This window comes from Vicia villosa, unplaced genomic scaffold, assembly GCF_029867415.1.
Source record: "Vicia villosa cultivar HV-30 ecotype Madison, WI unplaced genomic scaffold, Vvil1.0 ctg.000141F_1_1_4_unsc, whole genome shotgun sequence".
Taxonomy (NCBI): domain Eukaryota; kingdom Viridiplantae; phylum Streptophyta; class Magnoliopsida; order Fabales; family Fabaceae; genus Vicia; species Vicia villosa.
This window is the reverse complement of record NW_026705035.1, coordinates 5,614-24,774: the sequence shown is the minus strand read 5'-3', so window position 1 is coordinate 24,774 and position 19,161 is coordinate 5,614. Positions and strand designations below refer to the sequence as shown.

Here is a 19,161-nt window from a genome sequence, read left to right as displayed (position 1 = left end):
TGAGTATGTTCCAAAGGGAGAATCTGCCTACTTTCAGAGGTCGGTATGATCCTGATGGGGAACATGAGTGACTTAAGGAGATTGGGAGGATTTTTCAGGTGACGAGTTGCTCTGCAGCGTAGAAGGTACGGTATGGTACTCATTTCAGTATAAATATCCCCTCTCTTCCTCTTCCCTCCTGAAAATTGAACCAAACACATTTCAATATAAATATCTCCTCCCTTCCATCTACCTCAAACCAAACACATTCTGAAAGAGAGAGAGAGAGAGAGAGAGGGGGGGGAGAGAGAGAGAGAGCTAGAGTTGTAAGAGAAAGAGAGTATGGTTGATGATGTAATGAGTGCATTCCATCAATAAAACATTCTATAATAAAGAATTTCGGGTGAGTCTGGATACCCGCGGTTTAATTCTTTGTTACCCGATTCATCCATTATAAACCACCTTAAACCAGCTCTTTCACCCGCTGAACCCATTAAATCATTTGAACCCGTCCATTACCTTTTATTTTTTCTGATTTGGATCGGGTTTTCGGGTCTTGTCCACCCCTACTATATCTAATGAAAAAGTTTTTTAAATTTTTTTTACATTTCGGATAACTTAGTGTTAAGTTATTTAGTGACTACAATAAAGATGATTTTAAACAACGGTGAAAAGTGATGGCCTAAAGTTAAAACATCATTGTTTGTTTTCTTGAAATCTTTCATCAAGTTATCTGATCCGTATTATATTTGGAAAAAATTGCATTTCAAATAACTTAGTGATAAATTGTCCAATGATTACAGCAAATATGAATTCAGGCAACAATTTAAACGTTTGGTGATTTGAACGGTTGTCTGTTCACTTTTGACAATGTTTTCAAAACATTGTCTAATATAATAAAACCTATCGAAAAACTTATAACAAGTTATCTAATAAATAAAAATTTGATAAAAAATTTATAACAAATTATCCGATGAATAAAAATATGATAAAAAATTATAATACCAAACTTACAGCAAATTATCCGGTAAACAAAAATTTAGTAAAATTTTATAATACCGTAAAACTTATTGAAAATTATACGGTAAAGAGAAATTATGTAGCAGAATTCTTTAAGCGACATTCTCGGGTATAATGGTGAAGGAATAGATAATTTTCTGATTTCATAAATAATAATTAATAAATAAATAAATAAAGTATAATTAAATATTTTGAAAAATGTAGGGTGGGGGATAATTTTGAAAACCTTACTGAAAATTTTTTTCCAATAATTAATTGGGTCAAATATGTTTTTGGTTCCTATAAAAATCTCAATTTTGGTTTTTAGTCCCTATAAAAAATATATTGACTTTTAGTCCCTATAAAATTACTTTTGTACTCACTTTTGGTCCCTCTCCAGGGACTAAAACTGAGTGCAAAAGTAATTTAATAAGGAATAAAAATCAATATTCTTTTTATAGGGACTAAAAGTCATTTTAGGTAATTTTATAAAGACTAAAAAGATATTTAATCTTAATTAATTTTATCTTTTGGTACACTAAAAAATTGTTATTTATTAAGTACAGCTAACATCTCATATCTCATGTACCTAATTTGAACACACTCACATTTCTCAACACTTATATTTATTAATTAAAATAAACATGGGTTCCACTAAACATGAATTTTAATCCATAAAAAATATATTGAAAAATGTGTGTTCCTACTAATATTATTCATCTAATTTTTTACAATTTCCTCTAAAGGAGAAGCTAACTCCAATGATGGAAATTTTTTAAATTGTTGGGTGAGTAACCGGTTCTCTTCCTCCTCTAACCTTGCAAGCCATTTGATTCCAAGATCACATCCTGCTTTTGCAGCTATCTGAAATTTTTCTTTTGCCATCTCTACTGGATCAATACCAATATTTTCTTTGCTCTTTCCTCGTTTTTGACCAACCGGACCTCTCTTCAAACTGAATTTTATTATTGATTCTGGAATTTTCACACCTGACCCATAATATCTTCCTTTTATTACTATCATACACTCAAAACAGAACATCCATCAACCTTATACAGTCAGAAAACATAAAAATACAGTGAAGAAAGCTATCTAAAAACAACAGAGATTGTTTGTTTTAAGGCCTATTTGTATTGATGTGTCTAGTAATCTTGTTTCCCGATTATAATTCTCAAACCGTAGTTTGAGTTTTTATATCAAATGATGAGAGGAATAATAAGAGCTTGAATATTATTGTTAAAATAATATTAACCTCGATTTATGTTGCCACCTCTAAGCGAGTTCGTGCCAGAAGAAAATCTCATGGTATGGGTAGATCTGGATTCTGACTACCTCATATCCAGAAAAGAAATCTTGTGTAGAAATGCTCAATTTCAACCAATTTTACATGGTACTGGTAGGCATTACAAATAGAGAGCTAAGCTTTTATAGTTTCTGTGGAAATATGCCCACATAAATGCTGAAGAATGTGCAACAGAAATACTTATTATTGAGTTTGAGGCATTACTTTGTTTCCTAGAATAAGAGAGATTTGATAATTGTATTACCTTCTGATAGGAACTTGGACAGTGGGCCTGATGCATTTATTGATGTGGGTCTTATTACCAAAGAAGCCTATGACTCGAAAGGTTTATTCTAGAAGAAAGGTGGGGCAGGAGAGAGAAAAGGAGAGGCTGGTGAGGGAGGCGGAAGTAGGAACGACGTGATCCGGTTAGAGGGTATTTGGGCATAGGAATGCATGAGGGAATCATGCAGTGACCACTTTGTTCTGGTTAGGAGAATCGATATTCAAAGTTGTATGAACAATCTGCTCTATCATCCCATTACATCATAAATAACATACACTATTTCACTCCATTGCTACTATTTTATTCATACATTGACTGTAATTTCTCTAGTGATTGTTCTGTTTTCCATCACCTTCTCTCCTCATTAGTTGATAATTGTAGAGATGTTTTAGGAACTAACACAGCAAAGTGGCATGATAATAAATAAAACTTTTTTACACCGACAATACACACCAATTAAATCCTAAATAAAATGAAGAACACAGGAAGATAAGCTGACCTTTAAGAAGTAGAGATCCATATGCAATAGCTGCCCCAGCATGACCCTACGAATATATGGAATAAAAAGTTTAAAAAGCATGGAAAAATCTTTAAACAAGCAACTAAGAATTAACCCAGTTCACATTTGTAAATGACATGAAAGCAATAAATCTACTCTTAAGTGACAACCCAATGCATATTGTGCATCAGCATCACCCATATCTGCTGCTTCTACCAATAGCGCTGCCGCGCTGGTGCCAAGGGGAAAAGGAAAATATGACTATATATTAACAGTATTTTCATGTGACTAGAAAAAGAAACAAGTTCAAAAAACTCAGCATAGCTTCAATTTAATATTGGAAACTATAGGGGGTATGTTTAATATTGGAAACTATAGGGGGTATGTTTAATATTTTAACATATTTCAAGGGAGGTCACAAAAATAATGAATGATAATAAACTATAGGTAGTAAATATTCCTTTCTTTGATGAAAATAGGTAGAGCATGAAGAAAAAGACAGAATGTGTTAGGATGCTGGATTAGAATCCTAACAAGACTATGAAAATAACTAAAAATTCTAGAAAGACATTAAAAAAAGCAAACTAAAGAAATAGAGAATAAAATAACTTTCATTGATTTTTCATTGATTGATTTTCAAGTGTCAAAGACACTACATATATATATAATAATACTAATGGGTAATAAACTAAAGGCCCAATACTAATTAAAGCCCAATTCAACAACATTTAAATATCCTAAGAACATTCTATTGAACATTACAAAATACAATACTAATATAAATTCTACTTCTAATTTAATATCTTAAATATTTATTTAATCATAATTCTTACTCTATCATTACTCACCTCTTCAAAAACAACCTTGTCCTCAAGGTTGTAAAATAATATCAAATTCCAAGCCAACCCAAAAAAAAATCCAGATGGTTTCTTGTAGTGGGTGCCCATTTCGTACTTCGTACTGTTGTTAACGTTGGTAGCAGCTGGCATCAATTTTCATGAAGTGTCATGCTTGCATAGAGAGCCAAAAGACAAGACGTGACAAATTTGCTTTCCACCTGCTAGTACAACTTAGACTTGACCAAGGCATTTCAAATTGGTGAAACTGAGAGTCTGAAGGAAATTTAATAATTATTATTAAAATAATAATAATAATCATTAGTAATAATACTAATGGAAGGAGTAAAAGTAGTGTGACTGTTTTTAATTTAATGACCCAGAATGTAACAACGTGCCCCATTTCTTTTTTCTATAATCATCATTCATTAGTCTCACTAGATAAGACAACTATAGGACAGGCTGTCTCCAAATATCCACCAAATACAGTACACTCCATTATCATTCTTCCATTTTCTCACGCCAAACACTCCCTTATGCCTCTTTCCATTTCATTTCTCACTCTTTGGTTTTCCTGCATTTTTTTTTCAGAATCGTTCTTCTCTCTTTTTTTTTTTATAAAAAAAACAAGAAGAAACAGACATTGGAGAGATTTTGGAATTTTGAAACTTTTACGGCCTAAGATACATGTTGATCAGGTGGTTTTGGAGGTGGTTGTGGTAGTGTTGGTGATAATGGAACTGAGATTCTGTTATTTGAATTAAGGATGAAATGAGATGGGAATCTAGGCAAGATATAACATGAAAATTGTTGAGATTCATAAGGAGAGTATACCTTGGGAGAAGGTTGTGGAGGCATGACGGAAATGTCATGCTCAAAACTGAAATATGGTGGTTTCGGCGGCGGTGCTTGGGGTGGATGCAAGACTCGAAATTTTGTTTCTATCTGAGGAGAGTCATACAAAATAAGAGGAGATGGAAGCTTGACTGTTGTAGATGATGGTTTTGGTACTCGTTGCATCTCCTTTGAAATGGAGTCTAATTGTTTAGGCTGAAATATAGTGGCATTGGAAACCCTCAACGGCAGTGAATCGGGTGGTTTTGGTGGAATTGGTGAAATCGTAAACTCATCATTGTTGTAGAGAAGAGGCATATTAACACAGGGCTTTTTGAGAATCTTCTCAACAGCAGATTCACCAACAATGGATTGTTCTTCGATTTCTTCCGTTTCCTCTTTTGTTTCTTTTGAAATTCCACCCAAGGTTTCACCTTTAGAAGATTTCCCGGACAGATCTGATGCTCCTTCTACATCCTCCGTTGATTCAGATGTTGGTTCCTCTTCTTCATCATCAAGCGGTAAAATGGGTCTCCACTCTGGCTTGAAACGCCATAGCAATGCTATTGTAAATGTGTCCCAATTATATCTCGGATGAACACGACACCACCCTATCCACCATGTGAAAGCAGAACCTCTCAATGCTCCAACAGCTTTTAAAACCTTCAATGATTTGGGTGTTTCATGCTCATTGAAAAATTTCTCCAAACATAGAATCCACCAATAGGCATCTTCTTCTTCTCCATAGAACACTGGAACAGCCATACAATTTGGGAGATTGAGATCGAAATGAAAACACCAATTGTTAGGATGCTGGATTAGAATCCTAACAAGACTATGAAAATAACTAAAAATTCTAGAAAGACATTAAAAAAAGCAAACTAAAGAAATAGAGAATAAAATAACTTTCATTGATTTTTCATTGATTGATTTTCAAGTGTCAAAGACACTACATATATATATAATAATACTAATGGGTAATAAACTAAAGGCCCAATACTAATTAAAGCCCAATTCAACAACATTTAAATATCCTAAGAACATTCTATTGAACATTACAAAATACAATACTAATATAAATTCTACTTCTAATTTAATATCTTAAATATTTATTTAATCATAATTCTTACTCTATCAGAATGGAGGATAAAGGTAGACACATACACGGCCTTATTTGCTCCAGGAACATGGTATTTCATATGCAATCTGGATAGCCAATACCTAGCATGAGTATTGTTTGTATCCGCCTCCAAAGCAAGCTCGGAATTCTCCTTTGCTGTCTATTTACGAATCCCAAATAAGCAAGGGTCTATTTATTGTTCTCTCATATGAAATCTTAAAATAAAGAAGCAAATGGTGGCAATAGGTTAAGAAAGCAGTGATTACATTAAGAAGAGGGATGAGACGCCTATCGTTAAGCTCACAATAAAAAATCGATGACTCTATCAACCTCCTTCAAAGCATTCCAGCCTTTGGCAATGAACTCCATGGCTTTCTTGTTCCTGCTATGCAATCCTCTCTGCATATAATTTCCACCTTTGATAAGCAAATATGTTGAAACACAATATGGTGTTTAACTGTAAAAGCATAATAACATGCCTGTTGAGTGAATTGGAGACGAGAAAAAGCGGAGGGCTTCAGAACAAGCTTGGCCAATAATGCCCTAGGCAGCATCTTGTTAAAAACAATGTGATATCAACTGAGATTTCCTGTAACATAGAAACAACAAAAAAACAGAAATCCATTAATACAGTTTAAACTTTGAAGCACCCTGCACTAAGTCACTTGGAGCAGAGATTTAAAAGAACACAAAGCATCATAGTGGTGGTGGAACTAGAAAGTTTAATTGCTCAACAATATCAAATCAGTTCAATTAGAAGTAGAGAAGTACCCAACTCATATAATAACTGTGTTTTGAAACCCTAGTTAGAAAAACCTAAAATTGCATAACTATAAAACTAAAATAAAAAGAAGAACCTTAAAGTGAATGATATATATATATATATATATATATATATATATATATATATATATATATATATATATATATATATATATATATATATATATGTATATATATATATATATATATATATATATATATATATATGTATATATATATATATATATATGTATATATATATATATATATATATATGTATATATATATATATATGTATACATACATATATATATATATATATATATATATATATATATATATATATATATATATATATATATATATATGTATATATATATCTATATGTATGTATATATATATATATATATATGTATGTATACATATATATATATATATATATATATATACATATATATATATACATATATATACATATATATATATATATATACATATATATATATACATATATATACATATATATATATATATATATATATATATATATATATATACATATATATATATATATATATATATATATATATATATGAGATTAAACAAAACAATATACATGAAGGAGAGATGAATGAGAGAAAAGATCATCTTTTAAGTAGATAGCTTTACATTGCAAAGTGGTCTCTATTTATAGGATATTAGGAAGGTGAAAAATCATAACCTTACTATACCACTTAATAGGGAATATGAAGATGAAAGATAAGAATATATATGGACATCCCCAATAATATTTATTCATAACACTCCCCCTTGGATGTCCATTGAGGATATGTCTCGTTAAAACCTTACTAGAGAAAACCTGGTGGGAAAAAATCTAGTGAAGGAAAAAGAGTACAATATCCTTTGAATGTGAACTGCCTTGTTAAAAACCTTACCAGAAAAACCTAGTGGGACAAAACCATGGTGAAGGAAAAAAGAGTGCAGAAAATATTTATTTCTCCCCCTCATATATACATTTATATGTGAGACGATATTATTTGTAGTAGTTACTTAAAATATCTTCTTCGAAGTGACTTCATGTAGTGCTAATAGTTATGCGAGACTTTATGAAGTTGTTGTCATGATTTATTTCATAGATCTCCATTGTGAAAATCTGACAAGTAACCAGCATCTTTAAGATAACGAAGTATATGTTTGACCGCTTTCCAATTTCTTTGTGTAGGTGAATAATTTTATCTTACTTATAGATTGACGGCAAATGATATATCATGATGTTTATAATTAGCAAGGTGCATTAGTATTCCAATTGCACTGAGATATGGTACTTCAGGACCAAGCAATTTTCATCCTTTTCTCGAGGCCTAAAAAGATCTTTCTCCACGTCTAAGGATCTAACATTTTCATCTAAAGATCTTTGTCCATATAGAATCATTTCAACACTTTTCTATATAGCCTTCTTGATGTACAAATACTCTTTTGTCCACATGCTCAATTTGCAAACCTAGACATATTTTATCTTTTCTAGGTCCTTCATCTCAAACTCTTTATTTAAGCAATTTATAGCTTTTGGAAGCTCTTCAGGAGTTCCAATAATACTTATGTCATCCACATAGACAACTATTATTGCAAATACTTTTCCATATCATTTTATGAAAAAACAAGGACAAATTGAGTTATTTTTATATCCATCCTTTAGTAAATATTCATTGTGGTGATTATACCACATGCATCCAAATTGTTTCAACCCATAGAGAAACTTGTTCAATTTGATGGAGTAGTTTTCTCGAGATCCAAAATTACGTGCCTCTGGTATATTGAACCCTTCAGGGAGTTTCATGTAAATGTCACTATTAAGTGAACCATATAAATAAGATGTCATTACATCCATCATGTTCAAACTAAGCCCTTCATGTGTTACAAGGTTAGTTAATTATCAAAAAAATCAAACGAATCCATTACAAGTGAATATGTTTTATCAAAATCAATCTTAGGTCTTTGTGAAAATCATTGAGAAATAAATCAAACTTTATATCATTCTTATTTTTCTTTTTCACAAAAACTCATTTATATCCAATTAGTTTCACACCATGAGGTGTTCAGACTACAGGTCCAAAAGTGAGTCACTTGTAAAGTGAGTTTAATTCTTATTCAATTGATATATTTATTTTGGTCAATTCTCACTTAGTCTCTAATCTTTAATAGACTTTGACTCATGATCCTCGTTATCATTGATCACTTTTAGCGCTATATTGTATACAAAGACATTGTCAATATTGACTTTATTTAGTTATCTCAATTTCGGTTCCATTCCATTTCATCCATGACATAATTTATCGAGATCTCTTTATTTCATATTTCAAGTACTTGATTTGTTCTTCTGGAACTGAAAATTAAATTAGATCAAAGTGCTCTTAGCATTTTCATATCCTCACTTGGGTCATCTTTAGTTTCTTTTCTTAGTAGAGGACTTTTAACATTGGAACCGTCTTTCATACCACTCTTCAGGCGCAGCTACAACTCATTTGCAATATTATATTATCCAATAGGAGAATCCACTTTGAGTGGAGTATTACCAGCTGATAATTTATTTCATAAACTTTGCAAATGAATAATATTTTGAACTTTTTGTTCATATTGATTTGTACGAGGATCAAGACAACAATTTATTTTAACTTGTTCATTTGAACTTCTTGTTCATGATTTCAGCTGTTCATTTCCCTCCCCCTAATATTGGGAAAATTAATTTATCAAGTGATAATCAGCCTACTGAGCTGCAATCAAGTATTTGATTATTTTCTCAAATTATATCCTCAAAATTGAGAGTCATATTAATTATATTTTTCCAATATTCTTTCATGACTCATCTTAATGTATTATATTGGAGCAATTGGAATATACACAACACATCCAAATGTTCACTAAGATGAGAAATATTAGAATAAATTAGGGAGGACTAATATATAGTATCTTGTTGGCTTAATGCGAATAACTATCTTAATATCATAGTTTGGGTGTTTCAAATATATAATTTAGAATTGATGATCTCATAAGTATCAACCATATAATTAACTTTAGACGTCTAAAGAATGGATCTTCAGGTCCATTTTCTTTTTATGAACATATATTACATGATATTCAATATCAATTTTAATAATATATGTGATACTTATACATGAATTTCTATAAAAAAATCCAGAAAACAAGATCTTAGTCTAATTAGTTGAGAAAATAATTTCACAAACTTCTGGTTGTGAGTAGAGACATATGCATGATATTTTAGTCGATGGAACAATTAATGTCATAAAAACGCAATTTCTCAAATTTTTATTTTCCTTTAGAAACACACAAAAATTGACTAGATTGAAGAAACTTCTGGTTCTTCAATACAAATTATTCGCATCATATTATATCCGATATGACCCTACCGGTTTTACCAACTACACATTTAAGTGTAATTTGTAAACTACTGGTTTACAATGACATGTGCTTCAATTGTACTGATATAAGTGTAGTACAAGCCCGAGGGAAAAGCCGATAGCTTTTCTATTATACATTTTATGTCCAAATTCATTTGTGTAATACAAAGATATTAAATACCTTCAATATAATTCATGTGAATTATCTATGACAAAAATATTTGACAAGACATAAAGAGAACACACAAAAAGAAAATATAAAGGATTAAAGTTCATTCAAATCTCGACTCTATCAAAATATGAGATTACTTTCGTGTGCCTTTAAAATGGACTAACAAATATCATCCATACACTATACTTGTAAAAAGAAAAGAATAGTATAATTAAGATTTATATGAGAAGTCTAAACACTACTATAACAACTTTAAAATATGTAGCAACTTTAGACTATTGATATATTCTTTAATAGATTGCAATGTCTTAATTCTCTTGTTAAAATATCAATATTTAGAAATAATATGAATAAAGAAATTGTATCAGCAAGACTTTGTTGGATATGAGGTATTACAATTGAGTACATAAATTAAACACCGATCATCCTAATTTTGGAGCATCAAGAACTAAATCTAATTTGTGTAATGATTGGCAATATATTCAAAACCAATATGATAGTATCCCATGATTAATAATTTTAATCATACACACACATATGAACATATTATCATATAATTATCAAAATTATACAAAATCATATCATCAAAATTATATCATCATATAATTATGTTGTTTTACTATCCTTCAGGGATGTTTGATAAGATCATCAGTAACTATATAAATAATTTGTTATAAATAATGATCGAAGACATATAACCATCCTGCTAGGATGCGTTAAAATTATGTGTTATTTTTCTGGAATGACAATCTTTTTATGAGCATATTTCAAATTATAAATTTTTAGATCGATACAACAACAAAAATTTATGAAATCCTTCAGGGATATTTTAATATTACTCTTGCAATATTTTTGGGATGCATGAAAATCATCCTCAAAATCATACCTCAAAATCATCCTTCTGGGATACTTCAATATTATTGATTCAATCATTTTAGAATTCGATAATATTATTGAAGCAATTATTTTGTAAATTTTTAACATAATTGATACAATCCTTCTAGAATTCAATAATATTATAGATGCGGCCTTTTAAAGGTGATTGAACGTTGAATTCTTCTGGAATTCATCAATTATTATAAACACAATAATCGATTAAACTCAATCTTTGAACAATAATTTGGAGATAGTTTAATATTAATCTTTAGTTCTACAAATATCACATCACTAACTATTTCCATAAACAACGGTCAAGAAAAATTATTCTTTGTGCAATCCTTCAGGGATATGTTATTAGTATAGATGCATTCCTTCTGGGATTCATTAATATCATGATGAAATTCTTCTAATATTATAGATAAAATATTTTAAGGTGTGAGAAATCCTTATTTTAAAACTTTAACTCTTCGGGAATTATATATCACAAATGATCTTCGTAGTGATAAAAAGTTTTTTTTTTGTGTGTAGTTCTTCAGGAACTCAATCATAATCACCATTTTTTTTATAATTCTTCAGGAATTATATATCAAACTCAATATTATCCTTCTAAAATATTTGATATGTTCTTCAAGAACTATATAACAAACTTAATACTATCTTTAATGGATATTTGTTAAGTTCTTCATGAACTATATAACAAACACGTTGTTTTTGTAATCCTTTAGAGATTATTGATAATTTAATAAGATATAATATCAAAATTCAACATGGATAATGAGAAAGTAAAATAATAAAATAATTAACTAATATTACCTCTAACAATTAGGGCTTCAATTTTTTTTTTCAAATTTGGTAGAGCTTCGTGCTGATAATGTGTTATGAAATTAACCAAAACAATATAGATGAAGGAGAGATGAATGAAAGAAAAGAAGAGAAAAACTAATATTGTATTATCATCTTTCAAGTAGATAGCTTTACATTGCAAAGTGGTCTCTATTTATAGGATATTAGGAAGGTGAAAAATCATAACCTTACTATACCACTTAATAGGGAATATGAAGATGAAAGATAAAAATATATATGGACATCCACAATAATATTTATTCATAATATATATATATGCCGACCTATAAGGCTTCTTAAGTAATACGAATCAATTGAAATCTTAATGAGAAAGAGGCTTTTAAATAGACATTCAAGTCAGGTCAAACTTTTAAAAAAGTCAGGCTAAGAGCTTATAGTAGGCCATAGGCCAGGCTCAGACCTTATAAATTTCATAGATCAGACTCAGACCTTATAAAACCTAGCCTAATAAAAGTAACATCGCCGACAACAAAAAATATAGTACTTGTTCAACATTATTTGTTTCACCAAGTGGTATTAAACAAACAAAATATATCCAACTTGAACTGCAACGATGAATATAAAGATATCAGACATATTCTCTTAATAGGTATAGTCAATATTAAAAACAATGAGAGAACATGCAATGAAAGAAGGAAACCAAAGTAAAAGCAATATACATTAATAATAATCAAATTATAAGCTGATACATAAATTTGTAGGAGGTTTGAAAAATTTACCCATATAAGTTGACACTTTTATACAAATTAAATAATGTGATAAATGAAAGAGATAATGACAAGTTTATCGAATTATCCTTATTTATTATTGGTGTATTCTTATTATCATTAATGCAATGTGAGAGAAATAATAAATTAAGAGTATTAATTAAAGGGTACAACTGGAAGATAAAATTAAAATTACATTGGTAACTATTAGGAAGATCATAAAGTCTCACATTGGTTGGAGATAGAGCATTGAAAGAGTATATATAAAGAGGGATAATCCTTACCTTACCAACCAGTTTTGTAAGGATGAGTTAGGTCAAACTCTAATATGGTATCAGAGCCTATCGATCGGACCATGGGCTGTCCACCGTTAATATCCACGCACCAAGCCCAAAAGAGCGTTGGGCGTGAGGGGGTGTATTAGGAAGATCCTAAAGCCCCACATTGAATGGAGATAGAGCAATGAAAGAGTATATATATATATATATATATATATATAGAGAGAGAGAGAGAGAGAGAGAGAGAGAGAGAGAGAGATAGAGACACTCCTCACTTTACCAACCGATTTTGTAAGGATGAGTTAAGTCAAACTCTAATATTAAAAGTGACACTTATTTTGGGACAAATAATTTTTACAAATGTGACATTTATTTTGGGACAGATAGAATAATTATTATAAGTTATTAATTTGCTAATATATATATATATATATATATATATATATATATATATATATATATATATATATATATATTGTTAAGGGAGACATAAAGTAAAAAAAAGAAGAGCTCACAAATTATAATTTATATTGATGTATTGTATAAAGTTAATGTCCAATAAATAATAGGTAAAATAAAATTGATTTGGGGGACCACGTTTCATTTTATTCAATAGACAGTGACAAAAAAATTGATTTGGTGGGTCGATTATCAATAACATACAATGGTCGGATATTGTAGAATACAAAAAGTCTAATATTTTATTATGCGGATATTTTTTGTCATATTTGAAATATTTGATTATAAAATGGCTATGCAAGGAGATGAAGTGGAAAGAAAGAAGAAAGAGAGAAATGAAGTGGAGAGAAAATGGAAGGAAAGAAATAGAAAGAAAAAAATAGAAAAGAAATATAATATATATATATATATATATATATATATATATATATATATATATATATATATATATATATATAATACGTGGAGGGTGGAGCCCACCACTCCTCAAGAGTGGCACACACTCTTCCACTAGAGGCAACTGCCTCTAGTGGGTCGCCACTTGTAATTCTTTCCTCAGAACGCCTGACTCTCACGCAACACTCCGTCTTCTTCGTTCCGATCTTCATTTCGGTCTTCACGGCCAGAAATTTTCAACGAAATAATTTTCCCCTAAATCTCAGGCTATTACAGTTATGAAGCTACAATATAAATAGAATGAGAGGAATCAGTTTCAACGTCAAAGTTTTTTAGTTATGGTTTAGGCATAAAAATTACTCTCTAAAAGTGCCGAATTGTCTGCATTGGGTATTCGGTACACCATTGTTATTGAATTTAGAATATTGATGTACTTGGATAAAGCTTTTAATTTAATCTTGCTGTTATTTTCCATTCCAGAGTTTTCCTTTCAGTTCATTCCTTTTAATTTCCCGCACCGCATTATTCTTCCGTAAGTTTTCGTTTACCTTTAATTTCCCGCATTTAATTGTTTCAGTTTTTAATTCTGTAAACCTTATTATGTTTATGCATGTGATTTACAACTTTAATAGCATGTTTATGTTTAAAACCATGTCCGGCTAAATCATTTGATACTGGTATGTGATAATCGTCGTTCGGATGGGATTCAGTAATAATTGGTGTTAACTTCTTTAAACTATTTTTTCTGGTCTTAGTTTCTAATGCTAAAATTAAAACAGTTTTTGTAACGAGATTAAAAAGCCGATAAAGGTTAAAATCAACAGAGCGACAGTTTGAGATTTTAACCGGATAGTAGAAACTAAGCATTAATCCTAAACATAGCGAAAGCGCTTTAGGATTAATTAGAAGTTATTGATTTCGAAAAATTACTTTTAATTCAAATGAGTGAGCGACAGGAAAGCATTCTGGTTTAAGAGTATAGTTAGAGTCAATAGCACGACAGTGTGAGATAAAGTCTTTTAAATTATTATTTTCTTCTGAAAAGTATTTTGACACATTATACGCCAATGTTTTATAGAATCCCCGAAGAATGATGTGAGTTACATATCGGTGTCTCGTTATTTAATATTTCTGCTAAAGTTTTATTTCCTTGTTTAAATTTTATTTCTTAACTTTGCAACTAAAAATCCTTTGTAATAGCCTTAGATTTATAAAGCAATAGTAGATAGCGGTAGGTTGACTATTGGTCTCTGTGGGTTCGACGATCTTATATATTACTTCGATATTTCTGTGCACTTGCGGACGCATCAAGTTTTTGATGTTGTTACCGGGGATCAATTTAGTCAATATGGTAACTCCGTTGTTGCATCGTATAGACTAAGGCATTAAAAAAAGTCCTATAATCCTAAGTAGATGGATCGTCCAAATTTTTCCTACAACTCCCACTCCAGTATTTCGAGGAATCTCAAGAATCTCATAAATCCGACCTCGAAATACTAATGGAGAATTTCAATACGTCACTAACTCATTCTCACCCAAATTACCTTTGTAACTACCAATCCAAACATTTTATGGAATCGCAAGACTCCCATAAATTTGACCTTGAAATATTAATGGAGAATTTCAGTGAGACGCAAACTCACTCTAGGCGAGAATCTATGATGGAAGGATTTTTGGCGACACAAGCTCTCCAGAATGAAAAATTTAGAAATCAAAAACTCCATAGTAATGAAACCCTTAGGCAACTAAGCACTATGGTCGAGTCCCTCGTGACTCACAGCGAGACATTGGAGACTCAAATCTCCCTGCTTTCACAGACACCTCTAGGACCTTTCCCTGAGACACATGCATATGTTGTAACAACCAATAGTGAAGAACAAATCGAAAATCCTGGGGAGAGTGATAACGAGGTCGAGGAGAGTTCTGGTCAGAAAAGAGTAGAGATTGAGAAAAATCCACCGACATCACTCAAAAGGGAGATTGTCGAAGAGGTAGAGAATGAATAACATATTGTTGTTCCTCCTCCCTATACCCCACCGATTCCTTTCCCGCAAAGTTTTGTGGAAGCAAAGATGCACTCCAAATCCAAAACATATGTGGAAAATATCCACATCAATGTACCTTTGTCTGAGGTCCTGCATAAAAAGAGAAAATTAGAGGACCATGAAACTAGGGAAATCATTAGTATTAAGAGGGGAAGATTAGCCTTTGAGATGGTGGGTGAAAGAATTAAACACAAGCTTGAAAAGATGATACCTAGGATAGATCCAGAACCACCACACAAGTTCAAAAGAATTAACCAACCCATAGAAGAAAGAAAAGAAAAGGTGAGGGGTATGTGAGATGGCTTGATAAGTGGACATGGAAAATGACAAACTATTAAAAGTTTGAACGAGGAGTCATTCTAGAGAGAACCATCATGAGTGTTGTACTCCTGAGCCATCGAGCTATCAACGTTAAACAAAATGTTGTGTGGGAGGCAACCCACGAGTTTTTGATTTAATGTTTTCCTTTTACTGTGTGAATTTGCATAAAATAAAGAGATGGATCTTTTGTCACGTCTCAGCTACTTCTAGGCAAAAAATCTCTAGATGACAAACTTGGAATTGAGCCAGGTGCCCACGGACATTCCTGCGAATGTTGTTGTTGGTGGTGACACAAATGATGAGTAATGATAGGAAAGAGCATGTCTCAGTCGTTCGTAACTCACCTCCTCCTCCTTCTTTGCATGGTCAGGTTCCACCTGCACACACTGCACCGATTTTTCTAATAATTTTGTAGGTACTTCCTCCGAAAACGGACAACATGGTAGCTGCTTTAGAAAAGAGAGGTTTCAACAAATGAAGATATCTTAAAACGCCCGTAGCTGAAGCAGAAGTGGCCAGTGAAGATATGAATAACAAGAGCATGATCAGAGAGGATTTGGCACACAGTAGCATTCACACAGGTTCTATGTTTCCTTTTTCACCTTTTATCAAAATATTAAGGACAATGTTTTATTTAAGTGTGGGGGAGGAACTTTACCGCTTTCCATTTATCATTTTTTAGTTTGATTTATTTGTTTTGTAGTTTATTGCATGTTTTTAGGATTTTATTTCTTTTCATTATTTGTTTTAGTCATTGCATTTTGTTAATGCTCTGAAATTGGTATTTATGTTTGGCTAAAACATAGTAGCAGTAATGTGTAAGAGGGTGTATAGAACTTGCAAATATAAACATGTACAAAACAGGTACAACAGCCAGATGTTCTATGGAATGTAAAGACATTCTCTGTGACAACATGTCTTATGAGATGTCATTTGCAGAAACTCGTGACATCGCGCTTACTAAGCTGAAATATGAAGATTCAAGATATGCAGAATATTCTATGGAATATTATGCAATCATATGTGGCACAGATTTAAAGGTCAAGAGAATCAAGTCAAGATATTGAAGATTATGTAGTCTCTAATTAAGGAGACATTTTAAGAAACTTATAATTAAAGACCTTTCTTTTAGCAGAAGTTTTCTGCTGATTTGTAACAGCAAATAAGGCTGTGATTGAAGGTCCAAGTCTATTTGGGAATAGGTTATAAATAGGAAGCTTTATAACCTAGTTTATTAAGCAAGCCGAGTATTGAAAAGATGTAATCATTAGGATTTGTCAAAGTAGATCACCCGGGTTGTGGGATGGCTTCCATGTTCTTCTCAAAAGTAGGTAAGAGAAGTATTGTTCTCACTTGAATCCTGTAGGTAAGAAGATTGTTTGAACAAGAAGTGTTCATATTGTATGGTCCCTTGAAGTGGAGGATGGACCTATTTGAGGAAGACTAGACCAACTTGACTGGAGCCGTTGTATCTTCTTGATGAAAGAAGATAATGAAGCTGGAATAAAGACATCTAAATTCAAAGACTTCATGCGGGAGTGAAGCATTTGAATTGAATTGTTCAACTTAATTTTAGCACAGAGAAGAAGATTGTCAAAACCTTCATGCAGGAGTGAAGATATTGATAAGGGTTGATTTACTTTCAATCCTTAGATGGCATGCTTACAATTGAATTATGGAGTAAGCATTATGTAAATTCTGGTGAAATATGGCTTTATTCCGCTGCACAGCTTTTGATACAACCCTCAAAGTGCTAGAAGAATTCTAGGGTTATTTTTTAACAGAATATTTGGCAGATTTTCCAACTATATTAAAAGTGTCAAAGATACTTGAGTCCTTCTCAAGTCCATTCATAAAGACATTTATTAATAGAGTTGATGAGTATCAATTGATCAATGATTCTCATATATATCTGCAAGTTGTTTGAAGACCTTGAAGATTATCAAGGATAATGTGTTCCAAGGAGATAGAACTGATGTTTTATGGGATGTTAGAACATTATTTCTACTGGTATGCAGCTACCAGTTGAAGAATAGATGTTTTGGGTGCTAAACAAATGTAGTGTGAGTACATATGTTTGGAACTTACTCCTGATCTGGAAGAGGAGACATTTGTCTTGTATTAGTTGATCAGGACGCGATCAACAAAGTTTTCTACTCCAGATGTCAGTTTATTTCTGACCTAAGCTTATGGGAGTATGGAAGTTGAGCTCAATGCAAGTAAAAGGATTCATAAAGGTGTCATCTACAGTCCCTTTATGAGAAATCAAGATGATCTTACATCTGGTATATCCTTCTGATCAAAGGAACCAGATATGTGGAATTTTATTCATGACCATATTTTGTTTGGAGCTGAATATTGACTACCCAAAATCTTATATTGGGAGGGTATTGTCTAAAGAATCAAGGGAGACATATTGCTTTGAAGAATCTGCATATTTCTGTGTCATGCCATAAGTAAGTCTATTCAAGAAACCTAGTTGAGGGAATCTCCTCTATAGGTACAGACTATGGCATCCATCATCTCAAAACCAGAATGAAAGTCTGAAACAAAGCTTATTGAGATGTGGCTCATATTATCCCTTGGTTATGTTGATGGTTTGGCTGTAAAGGAGATGTTTATTGTGCTTCCTATGTTCCCCCTAAGTGTTATGGATGAGATATTATGGATGTTACCCCCAAAACTATAATGGATGATGTCGTAGCAGATGTTGAAAGATCATCTTAATGTCTTCAGTCATGGAATGTATGTTTTGTTTCCTGGAAGTCAGTTTAAGTGTGAAGAAGTAATCAGTCAGGATAATCTAGTGTGAGGAGATAGTTCTAACTAACCAACTGGTAGGTACTTTGACGGGAGACTTAGTACTTATTAGTATGTAACCTGAATACCAAACTGCATATACTATGTCGAGAGCTGAGTGTTTGTCTAAAGGATTCATGGTATATTGTGAACTGAATGTCAACATTAAAATTCACTATGATCTTCACAAGTTGAGGATGTGTGGCAACATTATCTTGTGATTTTTTG

At 31.6% G+C, this 19,161-nt stretch overlaps 1 protein-coding gene across 3 annotated transcripts; it reads right to left on the bottom strand.

Annotated features, from left to right (window-relative positions):
• Positions 1–1,497: 1,497 nt before the first annotated feature.
• Positions 1,498–5,630, bottom strand: LOC131624597 (uncharacterized). Of its 3 annotated transcripts, none has more exons than XM_058895534.1 (4): positions 4,716–5,630; positions 3,894–4,157; positions 3,046–3,091; positions 1,498–1,967 (listed from the first exon to the last, which is right to left on the bottom strand). In XM_058895534.1, the coding sequence occupies exons 1-2, from the start codon at positions 5,478–5,480 to the stop codon at positions 4,116–4,118; spliced, it is 807 nt and encodes a 268-aa protein (XP_058751517.1). In that variant the 5' UTR covers positions 5,481–5,630; the 3' UTR covers positions 1,498–1,967; positions 3,046–3,091; positions 3,894–4,115. The 3 variants fall into 2 exon arrangements, with proteins under 3 accessions (XP_058751517.1, XP_058751518.1, XP_058751519.1); XM_058895536.1 differs by lacking the exons at positions 3,894–4,157; positions 4,716–5,630 and adding an exon at positions 3,202–3,509.
• Positions 5,631–19,161: the final 13,531 nt, after the last annotated feature.

Excerpts from the sequence above, each read along its gene's own strand:
- LOC131624597 (XM_058895534.1), bottom strand. The coding sequence starts at position 5,480 with ATGGCTGTTCCAGTGTTCTATGGAGAAGAAGAAGATGCCTATTGGTGG. Across the intron at positions 4,158-4,715 it reads CTCCACAACCTTCTCCCAAG|ACTCTCAGTTTCACCAATTT; the intron begins GTATACTCTCCT and ends AATTTCCTTCAG.